The sequence below is a fragment of the Suricata suricatta genome, chromosome 7 (assembly GCF_006229205.1).
Source record: "Suricata suricatta isolate VVHF042 chromosome 7, meerkat_22Aug2017_6uvM2_HiC, whole genome shotgun sequence".
Lineage (NCBI taxonomy): Eukaryota > Metazoa > Chordata > Mammalia > Carnivora > Herpestidae > Suricata > Suricata suricatta.
In genome coordinates this window covers 76,986,479-77,007,409 of record NC_043706.1, presented here as the reverse complement: position 1 = coordinate 77,007,409, position 20,931 = coordinate 76,986,479, and the positions used below count along the sequence as shown (strand labels likewise).

The following is a 20,931-nucleotide window of genomic DNA, read 5'->3' as shown; positions in this document are numbered from 1 at the left end:
AATGCTCGGGACTATGCTAGTTATCAGAGCTGTGAAGATGAGTATCACCTGGTCCTTGTGTCCCACAGTGTCCTGGGTATCGAGTAGTTTAACACGTGAATAAGCCCATGTGATTTCAGTATTTCCTCCTTGTTATTTCCTTAGGTGAAGTGATTTCCTCTGTGAGTGAGCTGCAGAGCTTAAAGGTGGAGCCCTCTGCAGAGAAGGAGAAGCAGCGGTCAGAAGCCAAGCATATTCTCCTGCGGAAGCAGCGAGCTTTAGCAGACCTCTTTCAGCACCTTGCAAAAACTGGTGAGGTTCTCATTTGAAACCTGACGAAGAATGTTCACTAGCTCTTAGGGAGGAAAACAATGTGGGTGATGTGGGGGAAATTTCTAGAGACGATTGTGGTGGGAAGCGGGAGGTCGTAGGCAAGGTTTTGAAATGCTATTCTGAAAGTTCAGTCACACGTATGAAATCCCTGTGATGAACCAACCATTTGTGGTTCCCAGAAACTGTGCTTTATTTTCATCACCATGTGTTGTATGGCACCCACCCTCCCAGTGTAGCTAGGACAGCAGCCTTCTCAGACGTTAATGCACATACTAATGACTCGGGGAATCTTGCTAAATGCAGCAGTTCTGCCCCATTAGGGGCAGGGCAGGGCCATCAGCCTGCATTCTAACAAGCTCCAGGGTGCTGCCGCTCAAAGGACTTTATTTTTAGCATCCCAGTGGGATGGGGGGTGGGGCACAGCACAGTCATCCTCATCTGAGTTTCTTTACTTAAAGCACACGCTATTCATTTCCTAGGTTTGTCCTATCGCAAAGGTCTTGCCTGGGCCCGTTTAAAGAACCCTCAAGAGATGCTTCACCTTCACCCATTAGATCTCCGGAGCGCGTTGTCCATAGTCAGCAGCGCACAGGCTGATTCTAGGTTTGTTTTTTAAATTATAAGTGGAGCAAGTTACTTGAGCTCCCATGTCTTCTTTTGCCAAAATGGGGATACAGTACCTCTCTCCTAGCATTGCTGAGAAAATAACATTTTAGAAAGTGCCTGCCTCAGGATCTAGCATGTGGTAAGCAATTCAGTAAGAGTCTTTTTTTTTTCTTTTTTCTTTTCCTTTTTCTTTCTCCTGGTATTCACCTCTCCCATTATTTTTTGATTTTCCTAAGGTCTCCTCACCTGATTTGAATTCACAGACAAAAATCTGTGAGACAGTGGCCACATTTTTAGCTATTTCATATACCTAAATTCTTTATAATATATTCTTGAATTTGAGAAGCTATAAAATTCGAGACAGAGTTACCTCTGTGTTCATAACTGTGGCAGAGGTGGTTGTAAATGATGGTTTATATGTGCTGGGTACACGTACATTGGTATTTTATTTGCTCAGTGGTCCTCAGAGTGCTTTAAAGTTTAATTCAATGCAACATTGTAGAAAGTAGAAATTTTATTTTTAAGTTTTATTTACGTAATCTCTATACCCATCATGGGACTCAAACTCACAACCTTGAGATCAAGAGTCACATGCTCTTCTCACTGAGCCAGCCAGATGCTCCCAAAATAGAAATTTTACCTAAATATTCTGGATTTCACTTTTTCAGGAAGATTGGGCCAAGTGGATTTGCTTTCCTGTGCAGTCAAAAGTTAAACCGCAGCTGCCTCCTTGGGAGAGGACACAGGCGCTCCAGATCACTATGGTCTGCAAGCGGTCCTGTTGCTTTTCCCACATGGAGGCCGGCTGTCATTGCCATGTATCATTTTTGTGCTTGGGTGTCCTTAATCATTTATGTTAACTGCTTGGCCCCTATAGGTATCAGAATTTATGACCCTTAGCTTCCACTCCTAAGATAGTTCTAAAGTTTTCATTAAGGTAACTACATTGTCATAATTTATTTCTCCAGTGTTAAGTGTGTAATTCATTCTTTGCATAAAGGACTGATGAGTGCCTGACAGAATTAGACCTCACAGAAATAAATCTCTTCACACTCTTAGCTTTTGGTTGTGACTAAATAGTACCAATCTCTGAGTCTTTGGGATCTGGGATGGGAAATAGTGATTTTAATTAAGTATATATTATGTTGATTTCTAGGCTGCTGACAGAAATCTCATCTTCATGGGATGGATGCCAGAAGTACTTCTTTCGCTCTCTTGCACGGCACGCCAGGCTTAGTGCAGCCTTAGCAGCTCCTGCCAAGGTAGGTGATAGAACCTAAGAATTGCCAGGGCTCAGAGAGAGCTCCTGTTTTGTTCCCCCAAGGAGCATTCTCAGGTCTTGTGATCAGAGCCCATTACAGAAAGTGACTGAGCTTTTTGTGGAACATCATTAAACTTACACTATAAATCAGTGTAATTTTGTGCTTAATCAGAGAGCATTTTATCATAAATTCTGTTACTTATATTTGCCAATAAGACCCAATACATAAGAAAAGTTACGTTAAGAGGCGCCTGTGTAGCTCAGTCGGTTGAGCATCTGACTTCGGCTGGAGTCATGATTTCAAGGTTTGTGAGTTCGAGCCCTTCATGGGCTCACTGCTGTCAGCACGGAGCCAACTTCAGATCTTCTGTCTTCCTCTCTCTGCCCCTTCCTCACATGCACACGTGTGCACACGCACGCACTCACCCTCTCTCAAAAATTAAAGAGAGAGGTTATGTAAGAAAAGCTTCAAGTAGAGAATGCCATCTTCAGATGTTTTTCCCTTTGTGAATTGAGAAAAGATCACTAATTTTGATCTTAAACTGGTTCCCTCTTTTTTTTTTTTTTTGAGTTTATTAGAGTGAGCTGGGGAGCAGCAGAGAAAAGGGGAGAGAGGGAATATCCCAAGTAGGCTCCACACTGCCAGCATGGAGCCCAGTGCGGGGCTCAAACTCGCCAACGGTGAGATCATGATGTGAGCCAAAATCTAGAATCAGAGTGAGATGCTTAACCAGCTGAGCCACTCAGGTGCCCCAGTGTTAAACCTAGCTCCTCCTATTAATGGAACATTGGTGATTTGTGGAAGCATAGGTTGAGAGCACTCCTCGAAAAGATGAATGTGTTGTCTCTAGACTGCAGCAGATCCCAAGTTTGTGTGAGCAGAGGGCACTTTCCCCCGAGAGTTTTGGATGAAACTGCTTTCTGGGGACACCTGCGTGTGTGGTGATGTTTGTCAGCAGCACCTCCGGTGTGCTTTCTTTCCCCCTTGCAGGAGTTGGGCATGAGCAACGTTGAGCGATGCAAAGGGTTCTCGGCACATTTGATGAAGATGCTTATCCAGCAGCGACGCTCCCTGACCACACTGACTGAGCAGTGGATCCTCCTCAGGTATCCACCAACTAGTTAGTTGGATTTGTCATGAATTAGGAACAATTGTGTGAGTCTGGTCTCAATTTGGAAAGGAAATTTGAGACCCAGAGAAGCAGATGGGGTTTCACTTGGCTCTTCCTGTTGCTTTCGGTGATGTGCTTCTGGCAGTACTTCTTGGGAGAATGGGCCCTGGGAGATGAGTCCCGGGACTGAATTAGAAAAAACTGCTGTGGCTGAAGTACACGTTGGTCTAGATAGAGGGGCTTTGTGGTTGACAGTCCATCAGGCTGCGTGACAGGATTGTGGGTGTGGTATTGTAGCATCTGTCTCTGGGGACAGATAAGATTCAAGACTGCTTCAGTTCGTTAGGCGTTTTGGACCTCAGAGTTGCAATTTGTCGAGCCATGCATGGACGCTCCTCAGTGGAAATAGATATTTGAATGATGAGGACAGTTAAGAAGGCTGTCATCAGTTTTTAATGGATTATTGGCTGAGAGGTAGTATTTCCAGATTGGCTGCAACCGTTTTTTGCTGTACACATAAGGGTTTATCTAACAAAGGATACCACATTTATTAGATTTTTTTTTTAATGTTTATTTTTTAGAGAGAGACAGATCACAAGTAGGGGAGGGGCAGAGAGAAAGGGAGACACAGAATCTGAAACAGACTCCAGGCTCTGGGCTGTCAGCACAGAGCCTGATGTGGGGCTCAAACTCATGAACCATGTGATAATGACTTCAGCTGAAGTTGGACGCTTGACCAGCTGAGCCACCCAGGTGCCCCAGATTTTTTTTTTTTTTTTTAAAGTAGTGGTTGAAATCACTACACTGATGTGACTGTGTTGGGTGGGAAAAAACTGTACGGGGGTAGGTGATAAGCTGTGAGTTTTGACACTTGTGTAAGACTGAAGACACATATTTCAGACTTCAGAAGGATGTGTGTATGTATTTTAAAGGACATTTTAACAGTCTTAATCTGTGGGGGTTCTCTCCTTGATTATGTGAAAAAGTCCATACTTTGTTCAGAAACAAATGAAGTTATTATTAAAAACAACACGGTGATGCAGTTTAAGGTGCCACATGATTTCTCCATGGGTTTCTCTGCACAGGAACCTCCTTGGCTGTGTGCAAGAGATTCACGGCAGGCTGACTGGGCCACGGGTCTACCCCATGGCCTTCCCCCCTCAGGATGGTGTGCAGCAGTGGACAGAAAGGCTGCAGCATCTGGCCATGCAGAGCCAAATCCTGCTTGAGCAGCTCTCCTGGCTCCTCCAGTGCTGCCCCAGTGCAGGGCCAACTCCAGGCCAAGGTGGCGCCCAGCTACAGGGTCAGCCTTCTGCCCCCTCCCCGGAAGGACCAGAGCTCACCAACGGATGGCGTCCTGGAGCAGTACAGGACCTCATCCCATCAGAACTCAGTTGCCCATCCCCAGTACCTCGAAATCAGCTGCCCTCTGGTTGCTGGATGCGGAAACAGGATGAGCTTTGGAAACAGTCAACTGCGAGATTAACAGAGATGCTGAAAACCATTAAAACAGTGAAAGCTGATGTTGACGAAATCAGGCAACAGTCTTGTGAGACTCTCTTTCATTCTTGGTGAGTATGCCTGTGCCTGTACTGTCCCTCTGGTTGCTTGATTAGAGTTTAGTAAAGGGATAAAGTGATGAAAGTATTTTATTTCAATTCAGTTTTTCTGTGGACCTTCATAGGCTTTGTAGTGTATGTTTAGCTGTAAATCTTGAGATATAGTGAATTTTTCCCTGCTTACATTTTAGTAGATGGAAGGAGCAGGGTGTGTGTGTGTGTGTGTGTGTGGGTGGGTGGGTGGGTGGGTGGGTGTGGGTGTGTGTTAGCCACTTTCTGTCAACATTTGTTGAATTTGTTGTTGCAGGAAAGATTTTGAAGTTTGCTCTTCTGGGCTAAGTTGCCTGTCCCAGGTGTCCGTTCATTTGCAAGGACTAGAGTCCTTGTTCATTATTCCAGGAATGGAAGTTGAGCAAACAGACCAACAAATGGCATTAGTTGAGAGCCTGAAATATTTAAGAGGAGAAATCAATAAAGCCACAAATGACTTTACTTCCTGGAAGACACATCTACTTGCTTCAGGAAGCCAAAGTGGTAAGACTATCTGTCATTTAGCAATGGAGTCAAACCTTGTGTTGGAGTGATGTCTTATAGACTTAAGTCTAGACTATCCTAAAGACACATTGTTTTGTTCCATATCTCTGCAGCATTCTAAGGCAGGCAGGTGTGTTTGTAACCCCCAGCTCTTAACTCTCTGCCTCATTTCTCTTTTTTTCTTAAAGTTTATTTATTTTGAGAGAGAAAAATAGGGAGAGAGAATATCCCAAGCAGGCTCCACACTATCTGTACAGAGCCCAGTGTGGCGCTTGAACTCATGAATCATGAGATCATGATGTGAGCCAACATCCAGAGTTGGACTCTTAACCATCCGAGCCACCCAGGTGCCCCTCTGCCTCATATCTTTGAGTACCTTGCCTTTGAGTTGATTATGTCACTTTGTAGCACACATGCAGGGAGGCAGCATGGGCTCACTCACTGTTAACAGACAGTTCCCTCTTAGACTGGAAAGCTGAGGGCTGATATCTGGACTAAACTGGTGGTTATACACATCATCTTAACTGTTTTCATATCTTTGGCATTCTTCTAGCAGAACTTTCAGTAAAAGCCGATAAACTTGTAATTCATCTCAGCAGGGAATTTGTCTCATTCATTCATCTTTGTATTTATCACAGATTGACACTGTGGCTCACTTGTAATAAATGGCTAACAGGTGGCTGTTTGTAAAAATAACAAGTGAGGATTGTTAATAATTTCCAGAGGTGCTGAAGTAAATGATTGGTTTTATTTGTTTATTTTGCACCTTGTTACTTACTAGGAAACCAAATGTTAGAGGAAGGGTTTGTGGAAGATTTTTCAGAACAGGTTGAATCTGCCATCCGGACCATCCTTTGTGCCATCCAGGACTTAGCAGAAAGAAGCAGTAAAAAGACAGAGGAGAACACCGACCAAACAAGACCACAAGAAGAGGATGGTATGTCTGAAATCAAGCAAAAACTATTTTTATACTTGATTTAATTTTAAATTTCTTTTTGTGGCTAAATATTTTTTTAAAAAATTTTAAACATGTTTGTTTATTCTTGAGAGAAAGAGAGACAGAGTGCAAGCAGGGGAGGGGAAGAGAGAGAGGGAAACACAGAATCCAAAGCAGGCTCCAGGCTCTGAAGCTGTCAGCACAGAGCCTGATGCGGAGTTTGAACCCATGAACTGTGAGATTAAGGCCTAAGCCAGAGTTGGACGCTCAACCGACTGAGCCACCCAGACACTCCTTTGTGGCAAAATATCGAAGGACAGATTTTGGGAGTGATGACTGCATGAATGGAGACGAAAAGGGTTTATTTTGTGTTACTTATCATGTCTTCCTTTTCTGTCCATGAAAGAGGCAGCAGGCTTGGAGGGACTGCAGTCAGGACATCTAACGAAACTCTTAGAGGATGACTTGTGGGCCGATGTAAGCGCTCTGCATGTGCAGAAAATCATTTCTGCCGTCTCTGAGCTGTTGGAGAGGCTGAAATCATATGGCGAAGATGGCATGGCAGCAAAACACACGGTAACCAGCAGTTCTTCACAAGCTCTTGCCATCAAGAGTGGGTTTCACTTTGCTTTATGTAGGTGGTCCCAAAGCAGGCCTTTGGTGGAAAAAAAATCACTAAGCATTTGGTTTCTTTATGCCGGTAAACACGACCAACAAACTTTGAAAAGCTTAGAGCTTGCTAGCTGAGGGTCACATTTGTTAGATGCATAGATGCAGCCCAGAGCATCTGTCATCTTGGGATTCTTTCCTATCCTAACCATATATTCCTGGGTGTTTGATGTTAATGGTGGGTATTGCTCCTGTCGACTAATGAATGGCCACCCTCTGCAGATACCATTCCCTTCACAACAAGCTAGCTAGCAAAGAGGGAAGTTGCCACCCCCATGCTACTCCAGCGTAGTAGCTTATGTTGTGGGATGTTGTAAGTCTATAGCAGTGACTCCAGCGCCGACTTTGGTTCTGAATAGAATTCCTTTATAAACATCTTATTCTAAAAAACACTAAACGGGACATAACTGTTGACTAAACAGAATGTAACTGACAGAACTTAAAGTGTACTTTTGTGAAGGTTTGTGTGAAAACAGAAGAAATATCAGTAGAGGTGTGTGTGTGTGTGTGTGTGTGTGTGTGTGTGTGTGTGTCTGTGTGAGAGGGAGCGGGGAGAGATAGAGATAGAGAAAATATACATAAGACCATTAGTGGCATTTAGTGTATTTGCAACACTGTGGCACTATTGTTGCTGTCTAGTTCCAGAACATTTTTATTGCGGAGAAAACCCCGCACGCATTACTTAGGATGAGCAGGCCTTGTGATCTTTTGCCCGCAGTTCTTCAGCCAGTCCTGCTGCGTGCTGGTGCGTCTGGTGCCCATGCTCTCCAGGTACTCAGACCTCGTCCTCTTCTTCCTGACCATATCTTTGGCAACTCACCGTAGCACTGCAAAGCTGCTCTCTGTTCTTGCCCAGGTCTTTACGGAGCTCGCCCAGGAGGTAAGGACTGTTCACGTGAAGCTCCCTGGTGTACCAAGTACCAAATACTCGAGCTACTAGTGCTTGGTTTCACAGGCTTTTATTTTGGACCTTCACAAATAGCAGGAGGTGATTTGCACTCCCTGTGGATTTTTCAGCACTTTGTCCAGCACCCTTTTGCTACGCCTGTTTCCACTAAGGTCTTGGAACCTGCAGGCTCTTCACTGATGAACTCCCTACACCACAGAGGCTATCCTGAACCTTAGTGTCCTCATTTGTAAAATGAGATCTGCCTACACTCCTTAGCATTTTTGTGAGAACTACCTTCAATTGATTATATATATGTTTTGTTTTGATTTGATTTCCTTAGTATTCTAAGATTTTCTCCAAATATAAGTACAATACTGGTAGAATCACTTGAAGATAGGAATTTACGAACTAAAGTTGGGGTCTAGGCTTCTTACAGTAAAGAGTTCTTAGTTCTTGGTATCTGGAATACTAGATAGGGTTTTAAATTGGAAGGGAAGCCATGCAGTGTATGTAGAGGATAAATGTGTGTATTTGTTGAGGAATAAATAAACGAATGTCTTATTTGCTCCTTCTGTCTGATGGGCACTGAGCTAGTCTCACATCCCGTCACTCCTTGGAAGATACACCTTATGCAAAAGACAGAGGAAGGACAGTGTATGGTGAGGGTACCCTGAGGTTTGGTTCCATTCTGTTGTCCACTTATGCTGTTGCTCTTGTCTGCCAGGTTTTAGAATGACTTTGGCCTGTGTTTTGGAGTGGGGTATGGGCCCACTTTAATATAAGCAAAGTGTTGGGAGCCCCCTTTGGCTATTCCAGATGTAGCTGCTATAGTTGTGTGCCCTGCAGTAGGACATCTGAATCTCCACCTTATACGGGCAAATTCTGCCTATACCTAAACCTATTTTAAATGTTTGTTAATTTATTTATTTTTGAGAGAGAAAGTGCAAGAGCATGAAGGGGAAGGGCAATGAGAGAGGGAGACAGAGAATCTCAAGCAGGCTTCGTGCTGTCAGTGGAGAGCCTGTTATGGAGTGGAGCCCAGACTCATGAGCTGTGAGATCATAACCTGAGCCAAAATCAAGAGTTGGACACCTAAGCGACCGAACCACCCAGGAGGCCCCCCCACCTAAACCTATTTTAAAATAAAGTAGCTTGGGGCGCCTGGGTGGCTCAGTTGGTTAAGCCTCTGGCTTCAGCTCAGGTCAGATCCCACGTTCGTGGGTTCGAGCCCCGCATCAGGCTCTGTGCTGACAGCTAGCTCAGAACCTGGAGCCTGCTTCAGATTCTGTGTCTCCTTCTCTCTCTGCCCCTTCCCCTCTCGTGCTCTGTCTCTCTCTGTATCAAAAATAAATAAAACATTAAAAAAAATTAAAAACAATTTTTTAAAAAATAAAATAAAGTAGCTCAATGGGAAAATTAGATCTAAGTTAACCAAAACATATTTTTTAGTCAGCTTTCTAAGAATACATTCCTGATAGAGAATTTGCCTTTCCTTTAAGTTTTTAAGTATCCAAATTGTATTCACATCCTTTCTGAATAGTCCTGAAGGAAATTGAAAGTAGTGCTAAGGCAATAGATCTATGTCATAATTACAGTATTAAATCCATGGAAAGCTGTTTCTGTGAAACTGAGTCACAATCAGTATTTGCTGGTTTGGGATCTTAATTCCTTGTTAGCCGGCAGCCTATTTTTTAGTTCTTGCCATCCTTAGATTGACAAATAACTTGATAGCTTATCTGATACAATTTCTGATTGAGAGCCACTATTTTCTTCTACTTGTTTTTCTATTCATTTTTGTTCCACATGTTAGCAGTTGATTTTTCTTTCCAAACTATTTTCCAACATGAAACGGTTTTGTTAACACTTCATGAGCGTTTCTGTCTGACCTGTTCTTGACTCTAGACCCCATGCTGTGCCAGGTGCTGTGGCAGAAAATAGCTGAGGCCAGATGTGGCAGCTACCCCAGGAATGACAATTTTAGCTGAAAAGTTGAAGTGGGGGCATAGTTTTTATATTAAAACTAACATTTTACCTGAGAAGCACACCATACCGTAACATATTCTTCGATTTTTGAAGTAAAAATGAAATCTGTGGCAGTTGTTTCAAGTTGCTGAGCCTCCAGGGCTATATGTCTTCTCTCCCTCCTCTCTCTTCTCTCAAGCTTACTAATTTGAGAAGTAAATAAAGAATGACAGTATCCCTTTGAGATTTAGACACTGAGAGGTTCTACTCTTGCTCATTGACTTGCTTCTAAATACTGTCCAAGTATAACTCATTCAGATTTTTGTCTTGCCAAATGAAAAATTACCACACGCTAAAGGGCCTCTACAGAGTCAAAAACTGGTATGTTAAATCTGATGCCAAGCTTTGAAACTGCATAATAACTGTTATCAAGGAAGAAAAGAATGTCAAAAGTCTACTGTACATATTTCCATCAGATTTAAAATACTGAACTAAAAAAAGCTAACAATTATTTTTCCCCAAGACTGGAAGTCCTTTTTTTTTTTTTTAAGTTGCTTTTGTGCTTAACTGTTCACTCTTCTGCTTTTAAGGGATTTTGCCTGCCCAAAGAATTCATGGAAGATTCAGCAGGAGAGGGAGCAACTGAGTTCCATGACTATGAGGGAGGTGGAATTGGGGAAGGCGAGGGCATGAAAGATGTGAGTGACCAGATTGAAAATGAAGAACAGGTAAGTTTTCATATGAGTGAAATATGCATACAGTTTACAGAAGCTCACTCCTCTTTTCCTTTCATTTCAATATTAAATTTTACACATGAATGTTTTTACTAAGTTAATGGTTTCAAGCTATGATCCACAGAGCCCTAAGAATACTAAAGCTTTAGGGAGTTGAGTGTAAATAAAAAGCCTAGAGACCAAGGAACTTTGTAGTTCAGTCATTAGTTATGGCTATAATTTGAAAGGGAAATGATTTAAAATTTTGGTGCTTATTTTATTTTTTATTTTATTTTTCTTAAATTTATTCATTTTTGAGAGAAAAGAACATAAATTTGGGGCAGAGAGAGAGAGGGAAACATAGAATTTGAAGCAGGCTCCAGGCTCTGAGCTGTTAGCACAGAGCCTGACGCGGGGCTCAAACCCACGAACCATGAGATTATAACCTGAGCCGAAGTTGGATGCATAACTGACTGAGCCACCCAGGTGCCCCCATAAGATATTGTTATTTTATTATTTTTTAATGTCTATTTATTTTTGAGACAGAGATAGAGTGCAGGCAGGGAAAGGGCAGAGAGAGGGAGACACAGAATCTGAAACAGGCTCCAGGCTCCGAGCTTTTAGCACAGAGCCTGACGGAGGGCTTGAACCCACAAACCACCAGATCATGACCTGAGCTGAAGTCAGACACTTAACTGACTGAGCCACCCAGGTGCCCCAAAATTTTATTTTAAGTGAGAAGGTCTTTGTTGATGATTTTCTAGAGTACTTTTGATAGTGGCTTATTTAAAGATAAAAAACATGGCTATTTTAAGTGACCACTGCATTAAGTAATAATGCCGTTGTTTACTATTAATAGGTTTTATTGTATGTCTTTAAGACCCGTTGAAAAATTTTAATATATATCTTATTTTGGGTAGAATCAGGAACGCTTTGGAAATAGATGGTTTAGACTAAGATTTATTCAAAGGCTACAGGAGTACTGATTCATAGGGACATATGCACCCCAATGTTTATAGCAACACTTTCATATATAATAGCCAAGTTATGGAAAGAGCCTAAATGTCCATCAACTGATGAATGGATAAAGAAGATGTGGTTTATATATACAATGGAGTACTACTTGACAATGAATGAAGAATGAAATCCTACTACTTGCAACAACATGGATGGCACTGGAGGGTATTATGCTAAGTTAAATGGAGAAAGAACATATAATGTATGTTTCAAACATATGTGGAACTCGAGAACCCTAACAGAAGACCATGGGGGAAGGGAAGGGAAAAGTAATTTTAAATAGAGAGTGAGATAAACCGTAAGAGACTCATAAATACAGAGAAATAAATTGAGGGTTGAAAGGGGGAGTGCAGGGAAGAAGGAAAAATGATTGATGGGCATTGAGGAGGGCACTAGTTGCGATGAGCACTGGGTGTTGTATGTAAGCGATGCACTATGGGAATCCACCCCTGAGACCAAGAGCACGCTGTATGTTAGCCAACTTGTCAATAAATTATATTAAAAAAAATAAACATGTTTTACTAGAACAAAAAGTAAAAATAAAGTCAAGGGGCAACTTAAAAAAAAAAAAAGGTGTGTGTGTTTTGAGAGTGTGAGCAGGGGAGGGGCGGAGAGAGGGAGAGAACTTCAAGCAGGCTCCCCTTTGTCAGTGCGAATCCCAACGTGGGGCTCAATCCTGTGAACTGCAAGATCACAGTCTGAGCTGAAATCAAGAGTCGAATGCCCAACTTCCTGAGCCACCCAGGCACCCCTATTGGCTTTTTTATTTTTATTTTTTTATTTTTTAATAGTTTGTCAGATTGGTTTCCATACAACACCTAGTGCTCTTCCCCATAAGTGCCCTCCTCCATCACCTACACCTCTTTCCACCCCTCCCCCTTCAGCCCTCAGTTCGTTTTCAGTATTCAATAGTCTCTCAGGTTTTGCATCCCTCTCTCTCCCCAACTCTCTTTCTCTCTTCCCCTCCCCCTGGTCCTCCATTAGGTTTCTCCTGTTCTCCTGTTAGACCTATGAGTGCAAACATATGGTATCTGTCTTTCTCTGCCTGACTTATTTCGCTTAGCATGACACCCTCGAGGTCCATCCACTTTCCTACAAATGGCCATATTTCATTCTTTCTCATTGCTATTGGCTTTTTTAAATGCCTTTCATATTTAGGAGTGATTTTTTTTAACATCATTATTATTAGTCATTTAGATTTATCAACTGTGACTTGAAGAGTAAGAGATAATTAAATTTCTTGGGGTGCCTGGGTGGCTCAGTCGATTGAGCATCTGATTTCAGGTCAGCTCATGATCTTGCATTTGTGGGTTCGAGCCCCGTGTCATGCTCTGTGCTAACAGCTCAGAGCCTGGAGTCTTCTTTGGGTTCTGTGTCTCCCTCTTTCTCAGCCCCTCCCCTGCTTGCACTCTGTCTCTGTCTCCCAAGAAATAAAAAGTAAAATGTTAAAAAAATTTTTTTAAAGAGATAATGGGGGTCGCCTGAGTGGAGTGGCTCAGTTGGTTAAGTATACGACTTCAGCTCAGGTCATGATCTCATGATTCATGTGTTCGAGCCCTGAATTGGATTCTGTGCTCATGGCTCAGAGCCTGGAGCTTGCTTAGGGTTCTGTGTCTCCCTCTCTCTGCCCTTTCTCCACTCATGCTCTGTCTCTGTCTCTCAAAAATGAATAAGCATTAAAAAAATTTTTAAGAGAGATAATTGAATTTTTTAGCACCTATATTCTAAGTCTAAAGCAGACCATAATTTTTTATTTAAGATATGATTATAATTATTAAAAATAAAGGACCAAAGCAATTCAAACTTACTCTCATCCTTTGAAGGGAAGAGTGGAAAAAAAATCAAAAGTGTTATGCTAGTGTTGATATGGTAGAACCCTGTTCAATACATAATATATTTTTTATTTGCCTTTTCTCTATTTTTCAAATTTAACCTTGGGAAAAGTACTTTTCTCATGGAAAAAAATTAAAGCTAAAAAAAAAAGGGTATTTTATAGAAAAGTGCAATCGAGTATGAAAAACATTAAGTGGGTTAAAGCGATCAGAGCAATTTAGCAGTATCTCATAGATTTTACATGGTGTGTATTCTTTGACCTAGGAATACCATGGTTTCTGATAGAAATGCTAATGTTTTTTACTCAAGTATGTTCACTATAGTATTATTTATAATGGTAAAATTATAAAAGAATCCAAATGTTTATCAGGAGGGAATTATTTAAATTATGTTACATCCATGCAGAACAGCATTATAAGTTAGACAGAATGAGATAGGTTTATATGTATCAACATAGAAATACATCTATGAGATATTTTTTGACTTAGAAAAGGAGAATGCCAAACAGGTTGTGAAGCAATGATCCCTTTTTGTTTAAAAAGATATTGGGAGGCAGATATTGCTGCAGATTGCCTATATTACTAAATGCATGTTGGTGTATTCATGGTTGAAAAGATGCTCCAGAATGTCACTGGTGCTGATTTCTTTGGGAGGAGGATGGCCGTAGGAAACTTACTCTGTTTTGCTTAGAATTCTTTAAATGGGATTTTATTACTTTTGTATTTAAAAAAGCATTTTAAAAAATGCAACCATAATGAAAGAACAGTCACAAAGCTTCGGCCCAAATATCACATAGAGTATATGGGAATATATAGGTTAAGGGAATGTAGAAAAATCTACATTGAGTTATTGTCCATGAGAAACTAAACTGATAAAAATATTAAAGATATGGACAATACAATAAGATTAGAATTTTTATTTTTAAGAATTCATATTCTTATTTTTTAAGACTGCATATTTTTAAATCTGGAATTTTTTTTGACAATGTACATGAAGAAGAACTTCAACAAAATTCTGTATTGTCTAATTACAATGCAGTAAAACTGGATATTACATACATATTAAAACAAACCAGAATTTATGTAGTGTGGTTGTCTTTGTTGGTTCTCCTTTTTTCTCTCCTGAGAGATAACTTTATATCATTAATGTTGGCATTTATGTATTTCCATTTTATTTAGAGCTAAATTAGTAAAGTTATAACGTTTGTTTATGTTGTCTGTAATGCTTTTTGCTATAGGCAGAAGATACATTTCAGAAAGGCCAAGAAAAGGATAAAGAGGATCCTGACTCAAAATCAGACATTAAGGGCGAGGATAATGCCATTGAGATGTCAGAAGACTTTGATGGGAAAATGCATGATGGGGAACTTGAAGAAAAAGGTTTGAGATTGTCACTTCATTCTTGTTTTTAAAAAATATTTTATCTAGGAAATCACATATTCCCAATGAGCCTATTATAATCTTTTGGAACAAGTTTATTACTCTGCGTAACCGCAGATCGAAACATCAGCGTACTCCTGTTTCATCACCGTCTCCATGGAGGCAGGAGTCTGTGGTCCATTCTGGAGGTGGTTTTGAGCAAACCGAGACATTGACTGCTATTTTGGCTGCCTCATATGCTACATGCAGTGACTTCCCCTTCAGGGAACCTCAAGGGAACAAGGAGCGAGATCTCTGACAGACTTTGGCTCTCAGCTTAAAAGTAAATTGTTCAGGGTAGTTTCTTTAAAAAAAAAAAAAACCTCTGAAAATTCTAAAATAGTAGACCTTTGTTATAGAAGATTTGGAACAAAAATGCAGGAGTAAAACAGATAGTCCTTAGGCTTACCACCCAAACTACTTAATTAATTTTAGTTTATTTCTAAATAAACCAGAGACCATAAATAGTTATATAGTCAGCTTTTTTCATTTGACATATAAATGTTTCCCTCTCATTACAAATTGTTTGAGAATATGATTTCTTACAGGACATCGTCATCTGTCATGTTTGTACCGTAATTCAGCTACTACCCCTAAATTTTTCTCCAGAGCTTAATTTGAGATATTGTATCTTACTCTTTTTTTTTTTTTTATGTCTTTATTTTACTTTGAGAGAGCCAGACAGTGAGTGGAGGAGGGGCAGCGAGAGAGAGAGAGAAAGAGAGAGGGAGGGAGGGAGAGACAGACAGACAGAAAGAATCTGAAGCAGGCTCCAGGCTCTGAGCTGTCAGCACAGAGCCTGATGCAGGGCTCAATCCCACGGACTGTGAGATCATGACCTGAGCCTAAGTCAGAGGTTTAACTGACTAAGCCACCCAGGCGCCCTTACTGTGTCTTATTCTAAGTGAAGATCTTGCAGAAATGAAAGTTGACCTTAGAGTAGAAAACCATATGCTTGCCTAAGCAGTATAAGGATGTATCTTTGTCACAATGGACCTTGAGCAAAAACAATTGAGAGAAATTCTGAGTGAGTTAGACATGTGATTTTAAAACATGGTCAAGATAGAAGTGTATATAGTATTTTGGAGATGGAGAGGAATCTTGAAAATCATATAGTTAAGCTCTTATTTCATAGATAAGAAACCTTAGCCCAGTAAAGTTGCAGTCTCATAATGAATATTCCCCTCACACCAGAAGTAGACAGCCTGACAGCTATTCCATCACCCTTCTGTTAGTTAATACCACACATTATAGTCGTCTTTTTTCTGTCTAATAGTTTGCATAACACAGTAGTGCTGCTTCAGGAGATCTAAAGGCATATGCCTGTCCCGTGTCTGTAAATGCAAGCAGTGAATCTCAGTGGGGCACTTGCCAGGTGGTGGGTCCATGCCTCTTATGCACATGGCCCAGTCAGGTTGGGGATTTGCCTAACTCTAACTAAGCTCATGCCTTCCCTTTCAGAAGAGGATGATGGGAAATCAGATAGTGAGGGCGGAGACCTGGATAAACAGATGGGCGATCTGAATGGTGAGGAAGCTGACAAACTAGATGAGAGGCTTTGGGGTGATGATGAGGAGGAGGAAGATGAGGAAGAAGAAGACAGTAAAACTGAAGAAACAGGACCAGGAATGGATGAGGTAATGAAAAGATTCTCCCCATCCTGTAGTCCCCAGCTTGAGAAGAAACCTTTCCACCAGCTACCACTCCCTGTCATTTTGTGATCTTTCTTTTCTTTTTCTTTCTTCCATCCCTCTTCCTCCCTCCTCCCCGCTTTTCCTCTGTCTGTCTTACTTCATTGTATACATAGGTAAAAGAATGGCCTGACCTGGGCTATTCCATGTGTTATGCAGGAGGGAACTTAAGAAAACTGGGCAAATGCTCTGATTCTGCTATTGGCCACTGAACTTGCCCAGCTCTCTGCTTAGGAGAAATTGGGGCTGGGTGTGACCCACCCCACCGTTCACACACCTGCTAATACTGCTGCCATCTGGACAAAGCCAGAATGTTCTTCCCAGGTCATGGAGGACACACTGCAGCTGGATCTTCCAGAGGATAGACTCCAGAGACAGATTATACATGTTTAAGAGTAGAATCAACCTATGTGAATGCAGTGTCCATAGATTGAGAGTAATGATTTTTTTTCTTCCTCTGATATTTAGGAAGATTGTGGACTTGTTGCCAAAGATGACAACTTGGATGCTGGGAAGTCAAACAGAGATAAAAACCAAGATAAGGAAGAAAAGGAAGCAGAAGTGGCTGATGATAAACAAGGACAAGACAAAATTAATGAACAAATAGATGAGGTAATGATTATTTGAAATCAATCTGCTCCTGATTCAAGATCTGGGCTCCTCACAGCTCCTGGGAGTCTCAAGACATTTTTTTCCTGTTCATCATTTCCCCATTGCCTCATAAAAGAACATGTTACAAAGTCACTCAACAGGACACAAAATTTCTAACTATTAGCTACTAATGAGGTAGTCTTCGTGCTGTGTGGGTTCATGCTGGAGTTTGGAAGCTGAGTTCTGTGATTCTTTTCTCTATTTCTTATCATAAATTTCAGATGCCTTTTGAAATTACATAAAACAGTACGTCTTATCCATGTAGAACCTACACAGTAAGTGAAGTTTGAAAATCCAACATGAAAGTTCTAGTAGAAACATCAGTAAAATTCTAATGTGTGGGAGAAAGTTTTGGGAAGAAATCTTGTATTCCCTTAGCATAAGTGCTTTGAGCTAATTATATGCAAATACTACTTTAAAAATTCTTTTAACTTTTTCCTGTTCTCTCCTCTCAAAGAGGGAATATGATGAGAATGAGGTGGACCCTTACCATGGCCGTCAGGAAGAGCTGCCGGAACCCGAGGCCTTGGACCTTCCTGATGACTTGAACCTGGACAACAGTGCAGACAAGAGTGGTAGTGAGGACTCCGACCAGGAAGGAGGTGTGTCTTTCAAACCATAAAGAGACCAAGTGGAACTCACTAAAAATGAGCAGTAACTTATTTCTCCAGGTCATATTATGGCCAGGTCATAAATCATACCTGGTCAGCTCAATTCCAGTTTGAGAAAATTACTTGCTTTTTCTCTGTAGTTTTTCTCACCTGAGGAGACTTAAAGCTTAAGCTGAGAAGAATTAAAGTGAACCCCCAGGTGTTTGTCATTGATTTCCTCTCCTGTGCTGTGTTAGTGCTGCAGTGCCCACGAGGTGCTTTGTCACACAAAGCTTCATTGCCCACAGCTGTCTCCATGCCCAGCCTCATGGGTTGATGTGAAGCCTGCAGTCTGGGTATATCCAGGCCTCTTGTGAAGCCTTGTTACAGCTTTCTTAGGGAAAGGGTTGTTTCAGTTATTGATTGCTAAGCTTATGTCATGTTTTTAGTTTGAAATATGAAGTCATCTTAGTGGGGTATGAAATTGAATAATCGAGAAATCACACGGCACTTGACAGTGATCTGCCTGTCCCCCATTGTTCAGTTTGAGTGACTTCCCTAGGGAGAGGGGTCTCGTATTGGAAGCATTGTATAGAGCCTCTGCTTCATAATGAATCAGTTACCTATTTAGAAAAGCTTTAAAAAATTTTTTTTAAATACCATATTGGAGCGGCGCCTGGGTGGCTCAGTTGGTTGAGCATCTGACTTTAGCTCAGGTCATGATCCCAAGGTTGTGAGATCAAGCTGTGCTTCAAGCTCCACGCTGAGTGTGGAGTCTGCTCAAGAGTCTCTCTCTCCCTCTGCCCCCTCACCCTGTTCATCCATGCTCTCTCTCAAAAACAAAAACAAAAAATCACACCATATTGGAATAAGATTAGCAAGTTACAAAAGAATATGAGATACCATTTATGTAAAAACTTAATACAGTCCTATATGTTATTAATGTGTACATCAAATGTCGGAAAATATCAGAGTAAAATGCAGCTTCAGGTTATGGTGAGTCTGAGGAAGTAGGAAGGGCAGAAGCACTGAGAATCCGGGTAGTTGTACCAGAGCCATTTGTGTCTTAAAACAAGTGACAGAAGTTTGGTACGAATATGACAAAGTATTGACGTACATTAAATCTAGGAGGTTTATCTATTTTATATGAGTCTTTTTTATCTTATTTTGTTTCACTTATTTTATAATACTGAGAGAGACAGCGAGCGAGAGAGAGAGTAACATGAGTTGGGGGAGGGACCAAAGAGAGGGAGACACAGAGTCTACAGCAGGATCCAGGCTCTGAGCTGTGTAACCTGACTTGGGGCTCAAACCCACGAAATGTGAGCTCATCACCTGAGCTAAAGTCAGACACCCAACCGACTGAGCCACCCAGGTGCCCTGGCTCTGATAATTTAAAATGAATTTTCCGTTTTTAAAGTATTCAGTAATTTAAAAAAATAATAAATTAATGAACTTGCTATTTAAGCAGAGTCATTTGGTTGAAGATTTGATAGAGGCTTTCCTCTTGCTAAGAACAAGTCTTCACTCTGAATCTCTAGCTTACTTTTTTTTCATTTTCATATAATTTTATTAAAAAAAGAAAAGAAAATCTCCCAACATCTATAAAATCCAACTTCTTACATTAAATCCTAGCTGACTTTTTAAGCATTGAATAAGTGGTTGTCTCAGAGGCCATTTCATTACCATATAATTTCCAAATCAGACTTTACCCTTAAATTCAACAAGTAAGTCAGCATAAAATTAAGAAAATTAAAAATCCACTGAGAGTGTAATAGCTGTTTGCTCTAGAAAAACACCCAAACTCACCTTAAGCTATTGCATATATAAATTAAGAAGCTAATATTTTAAAGAATTATTTGCTAACAAAGTAACTGTGTTTTCTGAAGTATCCAAAGTATAGGAGTGCTCTCTTAATAAATAAAATTTTCCCAATTAGGGTTGTTTCCATTGGATGTATGTTGTATTTTCTATGTATGATAAGGAAGGACATCCACCAGTTATTCCCAAGGATAATATTTTCTTTGTTCTAAAATATTCCTATTGTTGTGGCACCACTCAGGATTTTTCAGTGGATTACTTAAAGTTTCTAAATGGAATGCACCATACAAACAATCATATATAAGTATGGTTTAGAGCAGGTGTGGACAAAACTTTTCCTGTAAAGGATCACGTAATAAATATATCAGACTTCACAGGCCATAAACTGAGACAGGTTACAGAAATTCCATTCTGCTGTTTTAGTGTGAAAGCAGCGATAGGCAATACAGAATGGATGGGTAAACACATAGGTAAGCAAATATGTGGCTGTATTCCATTAAAACCTTATTTACAGAAATACGTCAGCCAGATTTGGCTCTTGGGACACAGTTTGCCAATTCTTGGCTTTAGACTCATAAAACACTTGTGTAACTCCATCCCATGTTTAATCATGTTAAATTTGGTGTTCTTTCATTTTTGTTGTATTTGTCTAGAAGAGAATCCTTTGGAAATTAAAGAAAAGCCAATGGATACTGAAGAAGCAGGTCATGAAGCTGAGGAAATAAAGGAAGAGACCGAGGCTGACCATAGTGAAGGTCAGGGTCAACCTGAACCTGAAGAAGGCTCCAATGAAGATGACAAGGGCAAGAGGGAAGAAGAGATGGACACAGGAGCTGATGACCAAGATAAAGATACTGCTGAACATCCTGAAGAAAACTCAGAGGATGAGCGTCAGTCTCTGGAGGACAAGGACAAGGAAGCCAGTGACGAAAATGCAGAGAATGGCATTCCTGTTGACCAGGGTCTCCAGCCCCAGGTGTTGTGGGGTTTCTGGCTTGTCTCATGTTAAAAAATAATAGTGAGGAGGAGGGGTGCCTGGTTGGCTCAGTTAAGCGTCCAACTTTATAGCTCAGGTCATGATCTAGTCGTTCATGAGTTCAAGCCCCACATCAGGCTATGCACTGGTGGTGCAGAGCCTGCTTGGGATTCCCTATCCCTGTCTCTCTGCCCCTTCCTCACTTTGCGCTCTCTCTTTCTCAAAATAAATAAACTTAAAAAACAAATAGTGTGGAGGAGAGGTTACCTTATTCTGATCAAAATCTTTTAGGATATTTCTCTATCACCAGGTGGCGCTGCTGAACAGCTTTAAATTTCTCTTTTAGGCCCTTTCTGGCCATACCCACCCTGCAGACTCCC

General features: G+C 41.0%; 1 protein-coding gene across 1 annotated transcript in view; it reads left to right on the top strand.

The window, feature by feature from the left end:
* MDN1 (midasin AAA ATPase 1) overlaps positions 1 to 20,931 on the top strand; it is a 167,775-nt gene that overhangs the window by 132,106 nt on the left and 14,738 nt on the right. The window contains exons 74-88 of the mRNA XM_029943195.1: positions 145 to 291; positions 792 to 915; positions 2,075 to 2,180; positions 3,171 to 3,286; positions 4,377 to 4,862; positions 5,158 to 5,384; positions 6,166 to 6,321; positions 6,728 to 6,897; positions 7,709 to 7,870; positions 10,432 to 10,569; positions 14,642 to 14,783; positions 16,284 to 16,459; positions 16,982 to 17,125; positions 17,622 to 17,766; positions 20,229 to 20,551. Of these exons, the coding sequence (XP_029799055.1) occupies positions 145 to 291; positions 792 to 915; positions 2,075 to 2,180; positions 3,171 to 3,286; positions 4,377 to 4,862; positions 5,158 to 5,384; positions 6,166 to 6,321; positions 6,728 to 6,897; positions 7,709 to 7,870; positions 10,432 to 10,569; positions 14,642 to 14,783; positions 16,284 to 16,459; positions 16,982 to 17,125; positions 17,622 to 17,766; positions 20,229 to 20,551 (2,762 nt within the window). The remainder of the gene's footprint in view (positions 1 to 144; positions 292 to 791; positions 916 to 2,074; positions 2,181 to 3,170; positions 3,287 to 4,376; positions 4,863 to 5,157; positions 5,385 to 6,165; positions 6,322 to 6,727; positions 6,898 to 7,708; positions 7,871 to 10,431; positions 10,570 to 14,641; positions 14,784 to 16,283; positions 16,460 to 16,981; positions 17,126 to 17,621; positions 17,767 to 20,228; positions 20,552 to 20,931) is intronic.